The sequence below is a fragment of the Anabas testudineus genome, chromosome 21 (genome assembly GCF_900324465.2).
Source record: "Anabas testudineus chromosome 21, fAnaTes1.2, whole genome shotgun sequence".
Classification (NCBI taxonomy): domain Eukaryota; kingdom Metazoa; phylum Chordata; class Actinopteri; order Anabantiformes; family Anabantidae; genus Anabas; species Anabas testudineus.
Window position 1 is genome coordinate 3838203 of NC_046629.1, and position 18420 is coordinate 3856622.

Below are 18420 nucleotides of genomic sequence, written 5' to 3' on the forward strand. Positions count from 1 at the left end.
GTCACAATACTGTCTTTTTTTCTGCCACTTCCATTTTACAAAGCACATTGGGCCGCACTGCAGGTTCTGTGTGTGTGTGTGACCTCTGTTCTGTACAGAACCTCTGTTCTGTACAGAACAGCGATCACACCCAGACCAAGAAACTAGTGGGGGTCTGCAGCACGACCTGTGCCGGTGTTGTGTGGAAGCCTGTTACACCCATCGAGATGCGTTTCCCCTTACATTAACTTGAAACTAACCCTGTCCTAACCCCACCCACGGAGTGGGGGGGAGCTACATATAGTTCAAAACAATGAAAAGGGAAACACGTCCCGATGGGGAACAGATTTCAACACAAGACCGACACAGGCGTGTGAGGATGGAAACTCACAGCGATGGATCAAAGAAGACAGATTGTGACCTTTTGAGCTATTGGTAGAGGAGAAGTGAGGGAGTGGGAGAACTGGGGGTAAAGGTAAGGGGAGTAATGGGGATGGGTAAGGGGGGGTAAAGTAAGGGGGGAAGAGATGGTAGAAAAATGGGAGCTTGGGGATAAAAGAAGGTTGGGAGGAGGGGTGAGGAGGAGGAAGGAGGAGTGGAGCAGGTCCATGTCATGGGCCACAGCAGCACAGGCTCCTCCACAGATGAGGGCGTCTGCTGGGAGACTCTGTCTTCTTCTTTATGTCCTTTGGTAAAAGTGAACAGTACAAAAGTAAGAATAACAAACTGCAGGTCAACAAAACTCCAACAGAAAACTTCATCCCTTCTAAAACCTTCTCGTTATTAACACAGGTCTGTTCCCTGTTACTGCACATCTGCCACGTTCAACTGTAAAACTGATGCTGTGATTTCTACATAAACTCGTTCTTACTCTTTTAAAGATTCTGCTGAAGAAGCTGCTGAAGCCGCTTTTCCTTTGAGTCTCAGCTTCCTCCTCCTCCTCTTGCTCCACAGAGTTTGTTGAGACCAGTGTCACCACTGAATCTTCCAATGGAAGAGGATGGATTGATGTTCTCCTCCGTCTGCTGTTTCTTTTTAATTTTGCTTTTTGGTGGATTCTGTTCAGGAGACTTCAGTTGAACTTGCACGATGTTCATTGGTACATTTTCTTCAGGTCCTGAAGGTTGATGTGTTTCACTGATGTGGTCTTCATCCTCTGAGGGTTCGACTTGAGGAGACTCAGCAGGTGGTTGGTTGTCAGCTGAAGCCTCGTCCTGGTCTTTCTGATCCTTTACAACAATTTAAATTAAACAATGTTAAAATGTTAAAATAGTGGGACACAGAGCTACAGAACAACATGATGTTTAAAGTCACATTTAATTTAATGTGTTTTAATTTTACCTTCAGAGGGGTGAAGACCTGGTTCACATCCTGAACATCAGGTGTCCAAGAAACAGATGATTCAGTACTGTCCTCTGAAGGAGTCGGGGAGGGGGCACCATCACTATCTTCACCCCACAAATAGTGGTGACACACCTTTTTAATTTCCTCGTCGACGTCCTGATAGTCCGTGTGTATGGTGTAAACATCAGAAACGTCTGTTTCCAGGTCGGACGCCATGAAAGGATGACGCAGTACTGTTCTCTGAAGGAGTCGGGGAGGCAGGACCCTCCCGGTTTCCAGTACACACATGGGACTCGGAGACAGGGCTGGACCTCCAGGAAGAGTACGTGATAATACTGACCTCAGGCCTGGCTGGGGAGGTGCAGTAGTTGACCTGTTGGTTTTCTTCGTCCCAGGCCTGCTTAACAGAGTTTTCATGCTGAGCAGAACAATTGTCCGAGTCTTCCTCCAGCTCCTGGTCAGTGTCAGTGAATTCATCCTCTGAATCCCAGAGGTGGACGAGCTCCAGCAGCTCGTTGGTTGTTGATGCAGCAGGTTTGACCTCTGAGACCAGGCTGTGGGGGATGTGGTCTCCTCTGTCTTCCTCCATGATGTTTAGAGTTGTAGTCTAGTGCAGAAAAAACAACATGTAAGAAGAGAATCAAAGTTAGACTGAAGCTGAACTCCTGATGTAGAACATCTGACTGTTCCTCTGGATTTGATCTTCATGTAGAGAACTTGAAAACACGTTCATCTCCACTACCGTGTAAATCAGGACAGATGAGCAGATGCCGCTAACCAACCTGTTCCCCCTGAAGAAACTGACTGAACTTTTTCAGTTCCCTCTAAAGTCCATTTACCTTTCTGCCTTCAGACATCTTCAGCTGATCTTTCTTCAGTTGTTCTCTTGTTGAGATCCTTCAGTTCTTTCTTTTCTTTTTAGTCTTTCAGCTCTGTGGCTTCAGGTTCATGTGTTGACTGTGGTTAATCAATCTAAAGTGAGACTTTGGTCTGCACAGCACTTGACTGACACTGTGATGTCACCGAGATGAGTTCTAACAGAACCTTCTGTGTTCATGAAGGTTCTGTTAGAACTCATCCCTAAAACTAGTGTAATTTAAGATAAAACATGTTGTTTTGATACATTTCTGTATCTTTGCTCTTGTAGTTTTATTAATTTCAAGTTAATTCCTCTTAAAGTGTAGTTTTAATCTTCAAACCGGTGACATTAAGTTGTTTGACTGAGTTGAATCAAACTGCTGCACAGAGCTCAGTCCACAGACCTTGTACAGAAACCTCCGAGGTTTTTGTTTCTTTAATCACTGAAAACTGGGAACAGTTGAACTAGGAACGGTTGAACTGGGAACAGTTGAACTAGGAACAGTACAGTAATATGAGTGAACAGTTATTGATTCAACTGATCTTAGTTTTTTTCTTTAGCATTTCATTTAGATCATCACTGTGTTGTTCAGTCAATTCAACACTTTGCTCGACTGGGCGACTGTTTGTCAGGATGAAAACATTGGTGTTAGAAATGAAACTGAAGAACAAAAATCAAATCACAGTGATCGGTACTATGTAAAAAGCTGCTGCAGGAATCCAGACGTAGCTTCAACATGTTCAAACTGTCTGACAGTAATAACTCAACCTACAGCCCTGGACTGATTCAGGAAATGCTGCGTTATCAACGTAGCTAAGAGTGCAGCACAAGTGGGACTGTTTGTTAGTGTGACATGAAAACATGTATTAGAAATACAGTTGATAAATTCAATGTTACACTGGGATTAATGTGTAAACTGTGGTTTGGTTTAATTTACTATGTACAACGCGCTTGTGCTTTGAACAATCAGTGTTTGATCCTGTTATTGCGATTGATAAATGAAGAGTCCTTACAGGGGTTTTGTCGGTGATTGACTAATGGGGGGAGTTAGATGAACTGGATTAGAGACTTCCTGGATGGAAGAAGTATCCAGGTTAAGGTGGGCTGGGGGTTGTCCAACAAATTTGAGGTGGATAATGGAACTACTCAAGGAAGTGTAATTAGTCCAACTTTATTTTTGACTATGATTAATGATGTATTTGATAAGTTGCCTCTGGACTAAAGAAGATCATTATTTGCTGATGATGGAGTGTTATGAAAGTGGGAAGAAATAAAATACACCTAGTAAATAAAATGTAAGAGGGGATAAAACAAGTAGAGGAGTCTGAGGTGATGCTTTTTAAAGAAAGAAAGAAAGAAAGAACAGTCTGAAGAATGGATCAGATGGATCTAAGGATCCTAATGGAACATGTTATGAAATGTAGGAGGTACAACCGTGATAGAAAAAGTCATGATAGAGGAACTTAAAGGAAAATGATTTATTTGAATAGCAGAGGCTCAGACAGCTGTGAAGTTAAAGTGTCTTCAACTTCTTAAGAACATCTGGACTCATGATCAGACTTAGAATAATGCAACGCGATAAGTTTCCTACAGGTGGCAGCAAAGCAGCATGTTTGGATGGAGGCTGCATTAAATCCAAGAGAAGAAGAAAAGAAGAAGAAGAAGAAGAAGAAGAAGAAGAAGAAGAACGGCGGCTTTTTTGGTTCCTGTTTATGTTTGAAACCGAATCAGCAGCGTTTTTCCCCGACATGTTTACAAAGTTATTATAAATTAATGGAAGTTTGTTTGTAAGTCAAGAAAGAAAGAGTCGCGTTGCATCGTTTCATTAAGGTAAGTTTTGTCCATAACTCCCGAGTAACCTGTATTTACCGCTAACTCGCCTGCACATTAGTTAGCACAGTGGCTTAAACTAGCTAACTAGCAGTCAGCAAGTTAACGTTAGCGCTGGTTAACGAAGCTAAACAGCTGAGATTTAGATGACAAAGTTAATAACTGTCCGTAATAAGGGAAACGGGAGCGTCTCTCAAGTATGTAGGGAAGGGAAGGGAAGGGTAAAGCAGCAAATCTTCACATTTAAGAGGCCAGAACAAGAAAACTGTGTGCTAAAGAAATTAAAAACATGTATTCCTATAACAGTGATTTCTTTGTCACTCAGCTAATCAGCTAATTTCTGCAGCTGTAATCACATGCATTAAACTTTAAACTCTTTAAACTCAAGACAGCTTTAAATGATTATGTTAATTGTCAGAATTAAAAAGACCACTGCATATGTGCACACACACACATACACACAGACTGCTGCACTAAAGTCCATAAATAAGTAAATAATAAATAAAATAAATATTTAGTTTGGCCACCTTTAGCTTTCATTATGGAACATATTCACCATCTTGTTTTGATGATGGGAGAGTCGGATTGCTGCGCAAAGTCTTCTTCAACACATCCCAAAGATTCTCAGTGGGGCACTGATAGATACTAGTGTTAATTAAACACTGTACAGATATTATTAATGCCACTACTGGGTGACTAACATTAGTAACTTGCATTATATTGAGTTGTTAAGCCCATTAAAACCACCATTTGCAATCTTTGGTGCATCCTGCTCTGTGTGTTAAACCTTTGTTGTCTTTCAGGTTATTGATTTCTTTCTTGCAAGTGATTCTTGACTTTCATCCCGTCATGTTACCTGTGAAGACAGTGACACCTTTACAAACTTCCAAGCAGACTTCAGCTGCAGCATCAAAGATCAAAAATAAGATTCTCAGTGAGAGACCTTTTGTTGTATAGCAACATTATAATAGTTGCTCAAACATTTGCTAAGTAACAAGTATAAATAGATGTTAAGTTGTTCTCCTAACAAGAATTCATTTTTGTGACCACACCAGACACCTCCTCCTTCTTCAAAGTATCTTTGAAGACAAACAATAAGGCCTTAGCTCTTGCTTTGGAGGCCCAGAAGGAGAGGAGCAGACAGCTGGAGAGAGAGATTGTTAACCTGCAGAAACAAGTGGAGGCTCTGTGCTTTGAACTGGCCACCAGGAAATACAAAGACAGGAAACTGGTATGTTTGTTGTATTTTATGTATTTAGAAAAGACCTGTTGCGCAGAAGGCAATCTCTGACCATGCAGGTATTAATCACAGTACATATGATATTTCAGAAATGTTTTGTATGGTTTGATGGTTTATTGCAGGCGGTTCATATTGTTTTTTTCTCTCACAGCTCCTCGTCTTGAAAAATCTCCATAGCAACACTATACAGCATTTTGACATAGTGGCTGACCTCTTCTCTGACAGTGTAAGCATTTCTGTTTTGTTTGATACAGGGAACAGAACACACACAAACACATTACTGATTTAATAATGATTTTCTGCTACTCAAGAGAAAGTAATTTAAACACTTTTTCCTATTTAAGAAACTTGTTTATCTGTTGTTTCTGTAGCAATTGTTCCAAACGAGTTGACTTGTAAGACTGCTGTTTAAACAAAGTCATACATGTGTATAAGACTGAATAATAATAAAACGGTTAAAAGTAAACTAAACTAGACAAAAACAGTGATGTATGTTTTACCCTCAGGATCTCTGCAAACCATTTAAAGATAACAAGAGCTTATTTGGTGCCATCTTTAAGGAAAATGCTCCACTTTCAAGGTAAGCTTTAGTTTTATTCATATTAATATGAACTAATAATCATTATATGTTTAGGCAGCTGTAAATGCTATGTGACATTTATTTATCTCTACCCTTAACCTTTCCTGTTTTAGACTTACACAACAGGTACCTCCTCAGCCAGACACGTCAGCAGAATTGTTGGAAGTACCCCCAAAAAACTTTGAAGAGAACACATTCTCTACACAGAGTGGGCCCAGAATGACCCAAGGTATTTACAGGGGTAGGGGCATACAAGTTGTACATATTTTGTGTTAATCACTGTTAAATATTTTACAGTTGTCTGTCCTAAGATACTGATGTACTTTTACTGGAAATAGTCATTTGTGTGTTTTGTACAACCGATTTCTCACAGATAACACAGAGGATAAAAAGAGACATTCAAGTCAGCATCTACAAGCTCGTCTGCCAGGAGCATCCCGTCAATCCAGCAGCCTAAGGGATGAAGTAGAGAGGCTGTCGATGATATTCTCTGAGCCAGGGTTTGATATGAGCTATGCCCCCGATCCTCAGAACACTCAAACCCCCTCAGATGAAAAATCCAGTCCCTGTCTCACTGATGATTTGAGGCCTCCCAGTGACTCAGTTGTGGGCAGTGAGACAGAACTTGGAAACAAGCCAGAGAAGACTGTGCTTCTGAATACAACAATGGAGATGACGCTGAGTAATGCTGCTGAAATTATGACTGTAGAGACCCAGGTAAAAAAGACAGGCCGCTGTGGCAAAATGAAAAGCAAGAAGAATAAGGACCAGGAAGCATCTTGGTCAGTTGTGAAGGACTCAGATCAGGTTGATTCCACTGACACAGCGTTTCAGACTGATGACCGTGCACTAGAGGAAAATACAGCCACAGAATCATCAATTATCACACATCCTTCACCTAAAACATTGTGCAAGAGTGTTCTCACCTCACGCATTCCCAAACTGAGTCTGAAGTCTGAGGCTGGCAACAATCAGAAAAAAGTGAAGAACAAATTCAAATCCCGGGATCCAACCAAGTCAAAGACAGAGTCCCGTGACATATTCTTACCAAAATCTGATGATTATTTCACAGATCCTGATAAAGATACTACAGAAGAAGCAGTATCCAAAATCACATGTAGAAGGTCCAGGACTAAAGGCAGAAGGATGTCTTCACTCTCCAGGAAGACATTTATCACTTTACCAACTCATGAAAGGGAGAGCAGTCCTTCCAAGTTGGACCCGCTCCATAATGAAGCGGAAGAAGTAGCAAATGCAGCATGCCAGAATCAAGGACTGCCTGGAGAGTTCCTGATTTGTGCAGATGAAATGACGCCTGGAGAGGTAGAACATGAAGGAAAATTATCCTCTCATGCCCGTGACATGGCGAAATCTGGGGGAAGTCACAGTTCGAGATGCAGAGGGACATTTGTTATCTCAGTGGGCACAGACAGCATCTCATCAAACAGTGTGTCACCAGTAAAGGATGCTGTACAGCAAGAATCTGTTTCTGGAGCAGGATCCAACTGTGAGGCAGAAGAATCCTCAACACTCATCAATGGAAGTATCATACGTGACTTTTCGGAATTAAATCCACAGAGACATAGCAAGAGAAGCTTTGCTGAGGATGCACAGAGCTCCTGTAAGCGCCCCTGGGTGGCCACTCAGGATTTAAAGAGCTTTCAAGAGGACTTGGGTAGCAACGAGAACCATGGCGAATTGCTGCTCGACCAAGACTGCTCTTCAGACACAGAGTTTCAGCAAACTAAAAAACCCAGGAGAGAAGAAACGAGTCGATCCAGCAAGAAGAAAGCTGTGCGGAGGGGGGACGAGGAGGGCTGTGACGTTATAGATGACAAGAAAAAGAAGAATAGAAGAAACAAAGACTATAAACCCAAGGATGAATCATGTTCTGTTCAGGAGCCTGGTGATGTCTCATCTCTCTCTGGCATTGGTTCAGAAAGAAATGAAGAATATGTAGAAGACTTAGAAACGGTTGACTCACAGCCTTACATCAGGGGAAAGGACGACATCTTTGAGCACTTATCTGATTCAAAACCCACCAGGTCAAAGTCCAGGATGGATTTGAATCCAAAACCGTGTAGAAAGAAATCCAAGCTCCACACATCTACAGAAACTAGAAATCCAAGAGAGACGTTTGTTGTCTATAGGCGGAAAACTCAAGACCGTGTTTCACATAATCGTACGAGGACATCTCCTGTGTCAGACGTCCACAGCGATGATGCTGTTCATCAGGACCTGGGAGACCTGCTGATGGATGAGATGCCGCCCTGGCTGGCCATAGATGTCAGCACTGCTGAAACTGAGGCGGCCTCTTTACTCGCTAGTCCAACCAGAGAGACGCTGGGTGCAGCAGCAGTGACCGAGGAGCCTGACGCTGCCACAACTGAAACCACTCCAGGTGTGGAATTCATTATAGCATTCAGACTCGCAACTAAAAATATGGAACATTATAACAAGGATTGTCATTTTACAGACAAAATGATTCATTAAATACTCAAAAGCTTAATCATGATGAAAACAATTGTTGGGTACATCATCAGTAATAGAAAATCTCCATGTTAGATTATTGATTAGACAAGTTGACATCATATATATATAGTATATAGTAAATCTTAGCATGGCTTGACCTGTTTTGAGTTACTGAAGGAGTCACTTATTCTGTTTTGTTGTTAGTTGCAACAGGAAGAGTCTTAACATCACTGACCAACACTATTACAGCCTCAGACAGTGAAAACGGTGGGAGAACCAGGAGGAGGAACGGTGTTGTCAGTTACAAGGAGCCGCCCCTCAACAGGTGAGGCTTTGTCCGTGTCACAGTATTAGTTTTACCAGACGACATGACGAAGTGATTCATTCTGTTTCTGTTTTCAAACAGCAAAATCAGACGTGGAGATAAATTCACGGACAGCATGTTTCTGAGCTCCCCGGTGTTTAAGGATGGAAAGAAGAAGAAGAGGCAGAAGAAGGCTGTGAAGGAGCCGACACTGGAAAGCTCTGTTCTTGTTGACTGATTTTTTGTTTCTTTTTTTGTCCTGATTTATTTAAAGTTTTGCTTTGAGCTTAATAAAGAAAATTTTTTCTTTTTTTAGTCCATCAGACACCGTGTTTTGTTGCCTGTAGACGTATTATGTGTTTGTTTGGACGCAGCTTCACATGACAAACACTGAAACTGATCTGTTCTGATAAGCACTGCTGCACTTGTGATATCTGGTTCGTAATGTTCAGAGAGATTGACGGGGGGGTTGGTCGTAAATAATTCAGTTCAGACTGTTCACCTGAGACTTTTTTGTTCAGCATTTCGTGAGCAGCATCGATGTAACAGGCAGCAAACAACTGTATTTGTTGGTTTTGTATCATCGCACTAACTGAAGGACTGTAAACAGCATTTTCTCTATTTTCCAGTGAAGTGTGTATGAGGTGAGTACACACACACGTTTGAATTTGTCATTTTTAATATGCTAGTTTTTATTAAACGTGTTACTTCACAGGAGACGGGTTGTGTTTTGGATTTGCTGCTCTCTGCGGTCTTTTTGAGGGGAACTTGATGAACTGGATTCGATTCTTGTTGATGGCTCTTTGTTTGGGTCTCAGGTGTCGAGTTACTGTCCTGACTACATCACAATACAACCTCAGCATTAAATGATTGTAACACTGTTATCCACAGTAACCTTAGTCACTACCGTGGTTGTTAGGAAGCTGTAGAGAAAATCTGTAAATGTTTTCCTGTTGTCTTTGCAGGAGCTGTGTTAAAAATAATTAATTCAGGAAATGGAAGCAAAGCAGCTGAAAAGAGATGTTGAGGCCCTGATGTGAGTGGATTTTAAATGTCCAGATATTGTTTAAGCTCCATATAAAAGTTTTTTACTACCAAATCCTTCATTTTTTTATTCAAACAGTGATGATTACATTGGGCAGAGACTCAGAGAAAAGTCTTTTGATCCAAAGGGGAAGGGGACCTCCACAGTGCTGGATGACCTGGTAAAAACATTAGATACTATCCGGACCGTGTGCAGCAGAGCTCGTTATTGTAATTCCAGATAAGTTGCTGCAGCAGCTTGGTCATGTGTTTTCAGAAGCAGTCCAAATGTTCATGTTTAGTATGATTCATAGAAACCTCTGCACTGTATCTGCTAGATATCGTCTTTGTGTGCATGTTACAGGCTCACTATGATCTTGCCGTCAGTGTTGCCTTTTGGTGGTTGGACAGCAAGAAAGAAACAGAAGTTCCTGACGGAGATGACATGTAAGCTGCTTTGGTTTAACTGCTATCAGAAAAGAAGTAGAAGCTACACAAATATTACAAGGATACTTTAACGTTTTATAATGTAATGTGACATCATCACTGGCGTGTATTTATATGAGATCTGACATAAAATATCAGAACTCTAACAATCTGCCATCATCCGTTCAGACCACGTAGTCTACTTTCCTCTCTCCCACAGTGGAGCAACACACAGCTTAGGATGTTGTCAGTACCCTAATCGCTTTGAACGGGAGGCTATGATCCTGTCATCCTTTGCTGGGATCATTATGGTAAGTGTTATTTAAACATTAATGCAGCTTAAATAAGAAATAAAAAGCCGTGAAAGAGTTTTGGGCTCAGGTGGGGGATGTGTTTGACTCCTCTGTGTTGTGTTTCTTTTTCCTTAGTTTCAAGAAAATACAAAGGAGTCAGTAGAGAAAGAGAAAAACTCCATGTCCTCTATAATATTCACTACTCTAACCTAATCTTAAAATGATTTTTAATTTGAACCTTTGCATGTTTTCATGCTCCAGAACAGTTTGCCAGTGAAGGAAATCTTGGCTCTGTACAGATGTAGACCAGCGGCTTCATTCCCCAACCAGCAGTCTAAGGTACAACTAGTAACAGATACACCAGTCATGCATCATCTTCATTATATAACTTAGGTGTTGATTTCTTTCTTTCTTTCTTTAAACTGCAGGGTGTAATTGTCTACCCCTTCACTCTGTCCTACCATCCGTTTGCCATGCTCGGCTCTTACAAGGCCGTGCACCACTCCAAGAAGCACAGTAAGTGTGTAGTTACTGTATGTTCAACTGGAATCTGAAATCGTTTAACTCGTTTGGTGTGTGCGTGATGTCTACGCATGAAACCCTAAGTGTTTAATTAAAAGTACTACTGGATGCATCAGTAGAATGTTAATCAAGCAGCTAGTTGAGGTAGATAGTAAGTAAATAGTAACCGTAAAGTAAATACTTAGTAAAATAGAAATACTTTAGAAGTACTTCTCCTATCCCAACACATTAACATCTCAGAACACTTTATATGTAAACACTGATTTAATGTTCCTCATAGATCTGAAGTTGAAAAGATGGAAATCTGAGAGGGAGAAGGCGAGTGCTCCACCTGCTCCAGCTTCAGTGCAGTCTCCATCATCATCTTCCTCATCGTCTGGCTCCTTCCTCAGTGTGAGTGTCCACATCACCCAAGTTTCTGCAGACCTCTGCTGCCGCCCTGTGGTTCTGAGCAGACATGATCCTCATCTAACAGCACCCCTCCACTCTGTTTCACCCTCAGGACAGCAGTGAGAGTCATGAGGACAGAGCTCAGCACTATGAGGGTTCACAGGAGTCTCTGCAGGACTGACGTCCACCTTCCAGATGCACCTCCTGCGCTTTGTCTCTGTCCTTACAATGAACTTTATATGTAATATTTTGGAAAAACAGGGCTCGAGTTTTACAGTTTCCAGACTTCTGCTCTCTTTACGTCTTCTAGTCACTTTATTTTGTCACAGTGACAAACAGTGATTTAAAGCTTGAGCGTTTGGAAGCAGTTTAAAAACACAAATCCTCATTATTCAGTTAGATTTCTGCTGTAAATAACTGTGATGATAACATTAAAACGATGAAGGCTGTGGCTGTAAACCTGTTGTACAGCTGACTATGGCTATGATACATTTCATGATATCTCTAGTAATGCAGATATTCCACTTTTCCATCATGTCTGTTTAAAATTCAACCAACAGTTAAAGGCTGTGTTGTTTTGTGATGACTTCTGACATTCTGCGTGGGAACTTGAATCCGCTAGATGATGGATTAGTGGATAAAACGTGTCTCTGCTCAATAAAGAGCGCACAGTGGGTCAGTAATTTGCCTGGTTGGACTTTTGCATTGATGATTCAGGGATTTTTGCTGTATGCCCAGGATCAAGACTTTTGGCAGCGATGCCAGCACGTTAAATCCCCGCTCATTGAAAAAACAGCTAAAGTGGGATCTGCTAACCCTTTGATTGAGGTTTATATAGCAGGGCTCTGGTCGTGCTTTGTGAGACCACAATTTTCCATAGGTGACTGGCTCCACCACTCTTTGCAGGATGAGTAGTAAGGTAAGAGAGTGTTGCTGCTGTTTTCTGGCTGTAATGGTTTAATAATTTATTGCAGATGAATGTAAACATGCTTTTTGGACAAAACACGAAGGTAACATAGCTACAGTACTTGATTAGGTTCTGGATATGAAGCTAAGGTAAGTGAAACGCTGCTATGAGGACTATTTAAACCTGATAATAACACACTTTCATTTTATTTGATGATAAGAAAGATGTAGGTCTGTAAATAGATCATTTCTAGTAGACAGAACAGAGACAATAATAGATCTTCTTGGTAAGACCATGTTTAAATACAGTACTGCTGGTTTTATAATACTTCATGTGTAAGAAATACATGAATACGTGACAAACCTTTTATGGTGCACTGTGCCTAACCGAGCATTGGCTTCTGATCTGATCTGTTGTCTCCTTGATCCAGATCATATTTTATGAGGACAGAAACTTCCAGGGCCGCTCCTATGAGTGCGACACTGACTGCCCTGACATGCACCCCCACTTCAGCCGCTGCAACTCCATCAAGGTAGAGAGCGGCTGCTGGGTGCTGTACGAGAAGCCCAACTACACCGGCTACCAGTACGTCCTGACCAGGGGGGAGTACCCAGACTACCAGCGCTGGATGGGCTACAACGACACCATCCGCTCCTGCCGTACCTTCTCTTATGTGAGTAACTGCAGTGGTTCATGTAACTTTAGATAAACAGTGAAGGAATTCACTTGTTTTATGTTGTTTGTTCATATAGTAAAGACCTAAATATGTGATTCACATCACATCAAATACGCACCTTATTACAAAAATCAGTATAAGATCATAAACTAAATGGTTTTAACTGAACATAACTCATTTGCCTACATGCCATTAACTTTAGAACCTAAATCCTTTAAAATATAGCTTTCAAAAATGTTAAAGATGTGATTTATTGTTAGGTTTCTTTAATCGTGATTCGAAAGAATGAAGAACAATCAGTAACAGATCCAGAACAAAATAAGTTAACACTCGAGACAACTATAGAAGAGCCACTGTCCTAACTTTGTATTTTATTTCACTGTGTCTCCAGACTAGTGAGGGCCCCTACCGCATACGCATCTATGAGCGGCCCAACTTCCAGGGCCAGATGATGGAGTTCAGCGAGGACTGTGAGTCTGTGCAGGATCATTTCCGCAGCCGTGACATCTACTCCTGCAACGTCATGGATGGATACTGGACCCTGTACGAGCACCCCAACTACCACGGCCGGCAGTACTTCATGAGGCCCGGAGAGTACCGCAAGTTCAGTGACTGGGGGGCAACCTGTGCCACTACCGGGTCCTTCCGCAGAATCACAGAGTTTTAATCTGGAATCTCACTTGATTTTTGTTTGATTTTATTTACACTACACCCTTTTCCTCATCTATTTGTGGCAACTGGTAATGTTAATAAAATAATGTGGAGTGGGATGTTTTATTCGACTATGCTAAAGACGGACCTGGCTTATCAATATGCTGCTGTTTTAAATAACTGAATAAACAGATCTACTGTAAACTACGTCCTGTGTGCTTGTGAATCAATATTTCAATGGGTGACACGTGAAGGGACCATTTTGGGAAAGAAAATCTTTAGGTCTCATGTTTGAAAACAGAAATTCTAATATAATTATTGATATTTTGATTCCTACACTTAATAATTGATTACACTGTTTTAAACTGACCGTGAGGAATTATACTATAATGTGTGAGCCTCATCGATGTAACAGGCATAATTATTATAATACTATAATAATTATAATTACATGTTGGACTGAGACATTAATCCAAGCCCCTCTTGAGTCTTATGTTTTTAATTTTTCCCCTATATTAGACAGATAAGCGACACACATGCACATCATTCATCTGTTTTAAGCTACAACAGGGAACATACTTCATCATACTATATTTTTATTTTCTTATACCCTGTGTAAATACACTGAATCTCAGTTTTAAAACACAGACAAGATGGTGAAAGAGCTCAGCGGTGACTGTTCTAGCGCCTGCTGTACTGCGGCTCATGCTGGAAGCTGTGTGCTGTCTGTCAACCCTGTTCACAGAGGACATGACAAATAGGAATGGGAAGACTCCTGTAGAGTCTCTGCTGACACCAGGCCTCATTTGAATAACAACACGCGTGGCAGCACCTATTCCCACAGGGTAATGTATATAAAGATGAACTTTACCTTTAGTGGTTTGAGGAAATATAAACCAGCACCAGAGCATTTGACCAACAGGAGGAGCCACAATGGGAAAGGTTTGTGTGCAGTTTTATACTTGAAAAAGACTTCATGTGAATCACTGTAGTAGAAATAAAGAGCTGATTGGGATGCGCTGCCTTGTTTTCCTCCATCAGATCATCTTCTACGAGGACAGGAACTTTGGAGGCCGTTACTATGAGTGCATGAGCGACTGTGCTGACCTGCACTCCATGTTCAACCGCTGCCGCTCCATCCGGGTGGAGAGTGGCATGTTTATAATCTACGACCGTCCTGACTACATGGGAAACCAGTTCTTCATGAGGAGGGGAGAATACTCTGACTACCTGGGCATGACAGGCATGAATGACTGTGTCAGGTCCTGCCGCATGATCCCCTTGGTAAGTCGTGATCCAAGTGATGTTGAGCCAATGAGTGAACAGAACTCCTCATTCATACATGTTAGGATAAAACTAAACTTTTCACATTAGGAAATTAAGGCAAAATAAAATAATGTAAACAATAAAGTAAAACATACTAAAATCACAATAACATGCTATGATGTAGTTGTAAGCCGAAGTCAGAACATTTTAAGTGTAAAACCATATTTGAACCTATTGTAATTCATCAACAAACACTTCCTCACCTTCCTCTATTTTACTGTTCATAGATTCACAAAGAATCGAAAATGGTAAAGAATGAATCAAGGACTCGTGTGTAACTCTAGACGTAGGAGTAAAACACTACACATGTATTAACAGCTGTAGAAAAAATAGAAATATGCAGTATGGTACTGTTTTATTAACAAACACCTGTTGGCTTGGGCCACTTTATATTCTTCATTACATATTAAGCCAACCACCCCTGCTCTCACTGCTTGTGATTGGCTGAACAGACCTGATCCAGGTAGTCAGCAGTGGGTAGTGGCCCTCAAGGACCAGGATTGACCACCCCTGGTTTGAGGGAATAGTTATTTAGAAAATATGGGTAATATAAAGTGTTTTTTTGCAGTTGCAGATGGATTTTGTTCCATATGGATGAAGCCGGGCTGTGTGATTCCTTTGTTTCAGTCTTTAGTGTAAGCTAATCTAACTAGCTGCTCATGGTAGCTTAATTGTCACTGTAGACTTATGTGTGCTCTCAGTATTCACATCTAACAACAAATTATAAAAGCTGTTTTCCAGAATATCGTAATAGTAATTCTTTAAGGCCTGATGATGAATGATGTGACCCTTTGACCCTCCTGCTCTTTTCAGCACACCGGCAGCTTTAGAATGAGGCTGTACGAACATTTCGACATGGGCGGGGAGATGATGGAGCTGATGGAAGACTGCCCCAACCTCATGGAGCGTTTCCGCATGTACAACTTTAACTCTTGCAACGTGATGGACGGCCACTGGCTGCTGTATGAGCATCCCCACTACAGGGGACGTCACTACTACCTGAGGCCCGGACAGTACAGGAGCTTCAGCGAGTGGAGGGGCAACAGCTCCAGGATCGGCTCCATCAGGCGCCTAATGGATCTCTAAAGACAGACGGATGGTTCTTGTGAAATGTCTGCTCTTTGCTTTGTTTCACACGCTGAATAAAATGGCGTCAGTGCTCAAGTGTATTCAGTTTTGTTCTTGCTCTCTGCGTTTGGAGGGCATGTTTCCCCAGGGGGATGCGACAGGGTCATGGCCTGACATCCTGACTCTCATCAGAGGATTGAATAAAGTACTGCAAGCACTGAGACACATCACACCAAGATTCAAGCGTTATCTATTGTAGAGCTGAAGGAAAGTCTTTCTGCTTTTCATTAACTATTAATGTTACTGTACTTAGAGTAAAATCAATGTGACACTGAAGATCTTTGGACTGAGATTCAGAGCTAATCCCTATCTTTGGAAACTGTATGATATAACTATATAAAATCTAAAATACAGATAGACAGAGCATTTGAAGGTTTTATTAGTTTGGAACTACTGTGTTTGAGCCTCTCCACCAGAGGGCAGAGCGAGTGAGTTACAGCTTCAAACTAATGTGCTGCTGACAAAAAATGAGACAAATATATACATTATAAAATGTAAAATATGAATTAATAACAGTTGTAGTGTTTTAGAAGTTTAGATTTTGAAATTTAAAAATGACTTGTACTTGATTTGCTCACTGTTAAAGGTATATCAAACAGAAGCAGCAGTTTCTGAACATGTGTAAAAAATCACTACCTGAAACTAGTAAAACTGTCCAAGACATAACTTTTAGATGAAGGCAACAAAACAATAATGTGACATTATCATGACTGAATTTTGGAACTAGTTGAGTAATAATGCTCCATCAGTGTTTATACAAACGTGTCTGACACAGACTTAAACAGCTTCAATGAGGGTACAAATAAACTACAAATAACAGCCCTGATTTTAAGAGTAGTGCAAAAACACAAAGCGTGCAGGAGTGCTGTTCTAACGCGCTGCCACATCACCAGAACCTTGTACAACATCACAGCTCTCACCTGTGCAAACATCAGTCCTGATCATCTCTTCACGGTAACACTGTTCCACAAATGCCAAAGATTCCTGCCTGTTACAATGTGAATGTCACGTGCAGAGTCAGCATTTCACATTCACTATATATGTGCCAGGTGGGAGTCTTCAAAGAGCCGGATGGATAACACAGGACAGGCCAAACCGGCCAATATGGGGAAGGTAAACATCACAGCTCCCAGTACACCCACTCCCAGAGGATGACAGCACATTGTTCGTTTTCAGTTTTGTTCTTGTAATGGATGCGATAGAAAAAAGCTCTTATTGTGAAGTAAACAACGTGCAAACAGGCCGTCCTGATCAAACTAAGTCCAAGTGAATTGAAGTGGTCCAGTCAGTTGTACACTAAACTGCATAAACAGATTGTGCAAGATGAAAGCCAAAGATGTCCATTTCTTAACAAAACTATGTTTTTCATGCCCAGATTATTTTCTATGAGGACAAGAACTTCTCCGGGCGTCATGTTGAGTGCAGCAATGACTGTGCAGACTTGATGTGCCTCCTCAGCTGCTGCAACTCCATCCAGGTGGAGAGCGGCTGTTTTATGATTTATGAAAAACCCAATTACAATGGGAGCCAATACTACCTGAGCAGAGGGGAGTATCCAGACTTCCATCACTGGATGGGCGTCAGTGACTCTGTCAGCTCCTGCCGCCTCATCCCCACGGTGAGTTTCTGTTTCTAGTCAAAACCAAGCTAATGATAAAGGCATTTACAGGACCTTTGTTATTTCACTCAAAACCACAAAGGTCCTGATGGTGGTGCCAGAGGAAACAACAAGGAATCAACAAAGTCTGTGGGATTCAACCTCTGGGGACTTTAATGCAACATGTTGTGTTCTAATCTAACCTGTAGATGCTGAACCATATCTCAGTATAACTTTAATGTTGAGCTGCAAGAGTAAGAGGCACAAGATCACCAAAGTCATTAGGATTCATCCTCTGAGGACCAAAAATGCCTACACAAAATCTTGATCTGTCATTGAACATTGCACTGACATGATAACGTGACATATTCAGTACATATGAAGCTCAATTGATTTATGTCTCTCATCCAAAAATCAGGAACCTGGATCATTCAACATGCGCCTGTATGAGCGGATCGAGTTTGGAGGTCAAGTGATGGACCTGGATGAAGACTGCCCCAGCATCATGGACCGCTTCCACGCAAAAGGCATCTTCTCCTGTCATGTCACCAACGGCAACTGGCTCTTCTATGAGCACCCGAACTACCTGGGAAGGATGTATCTGATTAGGCCTGGAGAGTACAAGAGGTTCAGCGAGTGGGGCGGCAGGAGCGCCAGGGTTGGCTCCATCAGGCGCATCATGGACTACTGATCTGTTTTTGAGGATCCTAGAGCTTCATGGAGGTTTAAGAAAGGTTTCATGATCAGATAATACTAAACTATAGAAAGTACAATATGCTGTACCTAAAGATTATTCTTGGTAATATTTGGTAATTTTACATAGAATTAAGATAAAAATCTCATGAAATAAAATCTGAATTGTTGATATTTGAT

The 18420-nt window shown here is 41.4% G+C and overlaps 5 protein-coding genes across 9 annotated transcripts; all 5 read left to right on the forward strand.

The window, feature by feature from the left end:
* The first annotated feature begins 3864 nt into the window (after window positions 1–3864).
* On the forward strand, window positions 3865–9532 carry si:dkey-57a22.11 (Shugoshin_C domain-containing protein). Of its 3 annotated transcripts, XR_003299796.1 has the most exons (10): window positions 3865–4012; window positions 4816–4946; window positions 5068–5243; window positions 5404–5478; window positions 5759–5832; window positions 5946–6061; window positions 6206–8233; window positions 8509–8629; window positions 8711–9252; window positions 9324–9531. XR_003299796.1 is itself a non-coding variant. In XM_026376037.1 (9 exons), the coding sequence occupies exons 2-9, from the start codon at window positions 4862–4864 to the stop codon at window positions 8844–8846; spliced, it is 2766 nt and encodes a 921-aa protein (XP_026231822.1). In that variant the 5' UTR covers window positions 3865–4012; window positions 4816–4861; the 3' UTR covers window positions 8847–9532. The 3 variants fall into 3 exon arrangements, 2 of the variants coding, with proteins under 2 accessions (XP_026231822.1, XP_026231820.1); XM_026376037.1 differs by having other exon boundaries at window positions 8554–8629; window positions 8711–9532; XM_026376035.1 differs by having other exon boundaries at window positions 8711–9531.
* Window positions 9322–12257, forward strand: LOC113172938 (uncharacterized protein C2orf80). Of its 2 annotated transcripts, XM_026376039.1 has the most exons (9): window positions 9322–9426; window positions 9574–9644; window positions 9732–9813; window positions 9996–10078; window positions 10278–10368; window positions 10612–10689; window positions 10779–10866; window positions 11153–11265; window positions 11375–12257. In XM_026376039.1, the coding sequence occupies exons 2-9, from the start codon at window positions 9604–9606 to the stop codon at window positions 11441–11443; spliced, it is 645 nt and encodes a 214-aa protein (XP_026231824.1). In that variant the 5' UTR covers window positions 9322–9426; window positions 9574–9603; the 3' UTR covers window positions 11444–12257. The 2 variants fall into 2 exon arrangements, with proteins under 2 accessions (XP_026231824.1, XP_026231823.1); XM_026376038.1 differs by lacking the exon at window positions 9322–9426 and having other exon boundaries at window positions 9561–9644.
* Window positions 12258–12402: 145 nt separating this feature from the next.
* LOC113172939 (gamma-crystallin M2-like) lies at window positions 12403–13602 on the forward strand. The gene is made up of 2 exons (XM_026376040.1): window positions 12403–12842; window positions 13237–13602. The coding sequence occupies exons 1-2, from the start codon at window positions 12666–12668 to the stop codon at window positions 13510–13512; spliced, it is 453 nt and encodes a 150-aa protein (XP_026231825.1). The 5' UTR covers window positions 12403–12665; the 3' UTR covers window positions 13513–13602.
* Window positions 13603–14510: 908 nt separating this feature from the next.
* On the forward strand, window positions 14511–15908 carry LOC113173409 (gamma-crystallin S-1-like). Its single transcript, XM_026376825.1, has 2 exons — window positions 14511–14780; window positions 15636–15908. The coding sequence occupies exons 1-2, from the start codon at window positions 14511–14513 to the stop codon at window positions 15906–15908; spliced, it is 543 nt and encodes a 180-aa protein (XP_026232610.1).
* A 1101-nt stretch (window positions 15909–17009) lies between these two features.
* Window positions 17010–18238, forward strand: LOC113173174 (gamma-crystallin M2-like). 2 transcript variants are annotated; one of them, XM_026376539.1, is made up of 3 exons: window positions 17010–17039; window positions 17326–17568; window positions 17966–18238. In XM_026376539.1, exons 1-3 carry the CDS (start codon window positions 17022–17024, stop codon window positions 18236–18238), a joined length of 534 nt encoding a protein of 177 aa, XP_026232324.1. In that variant the 5' UTR covers window positions 17010–17021. The 2 variants fall into 2 exon arrangements, with proteins under 2 accessions (XP_026232324.1, XP_026232323.1); XM_026376538.1 differs by lacking the exon at window positions 17010–17039 and adding an exon at window positions 17055–17063.
* The last annotated feature ends 182 nt before the right edge of the window (window positions 18239–18420 follow it).

Bases quoted from the DNA above. Each gene is read 5' to 3' on its own strand.
- LOC113172939 (XM_026376040.1), top strand. From the start codon at position 12,666: ATGCACCCCCACTTCAGCCGCTGCAACTCCATCAAGGTAGAGAGCGGC. The intron at 12,843-13,236 runs GTGAGTAACTGC...CTGTGTCTCCAG, and splicing joins CCTGCCGTACCTTCTCTTAT to ACTAGTGAGGGCCCCTACCG.
- LOC113172938 (XM_026376039.1), top strand. From the start codon at position 9,604: ATGGAAGCAAAGCAGCTGAAAAGAGATGTTGAGGCCCTGAT. The intron at 9,645-9,731 runs GTGAGTGGATTT...TTATTCAAACAG, and splicing joins AGAGATGTTGAGGCCCTGAT to TGATGATTACATTGGGCAGA. The intron at 9,814-9,995 runs GTAAAAACATTA...TGCATGTTACAG, and splicing joins CCACAGTGCTGGATGACCTG to GCTCACTATGATCTTGCCGT.
- si:dkey-57a22.11 (XM_026376035.1), top strand. From the start codon at position 4,862: ATGTTACCTGTGAAGACAGTGACACCTTTACAAACTTCCAAGCAGACT. The intron at 4,947-5,067 runs GTGAGAGACCTT...TGACCACACCAG, and splicing joins GATCAAAAATAAGATTCTCA to ACACCTCCTCCTTCTTCAAA. The intron at 8,234-8,508 runs GTGTGGAATTCA...TTTTGTTGTTAG, and splicing joins CACAACTGAAACCACTCCAG to TTGCAACAGGAAGAGTCTTA.
- LOC113173409 (XM_026376825.1), top strand. From the start codon at position 14,511: ATGCGCTGCCTTGTTTTCCTCCATCAGATCATCTTCTACGAGGACAGG. The intron at 14,781-15,635 runs GTAAGTCGTGAT...TGCTCTTTTCAG, and splicing joins CCTGCCGCATGATCCCCTTG to CACACCGGCAGCTTTAGAAT.
- LOC113173174 (XM_026376539.1), top strand. The intron at 17,569-17,965 runs GTGAGTTTCTGT...TCCAAAAATCAG, and splicing joins CCTGCCGCCTCATCCCCACG to GAACCTGGATCATTCAACAT.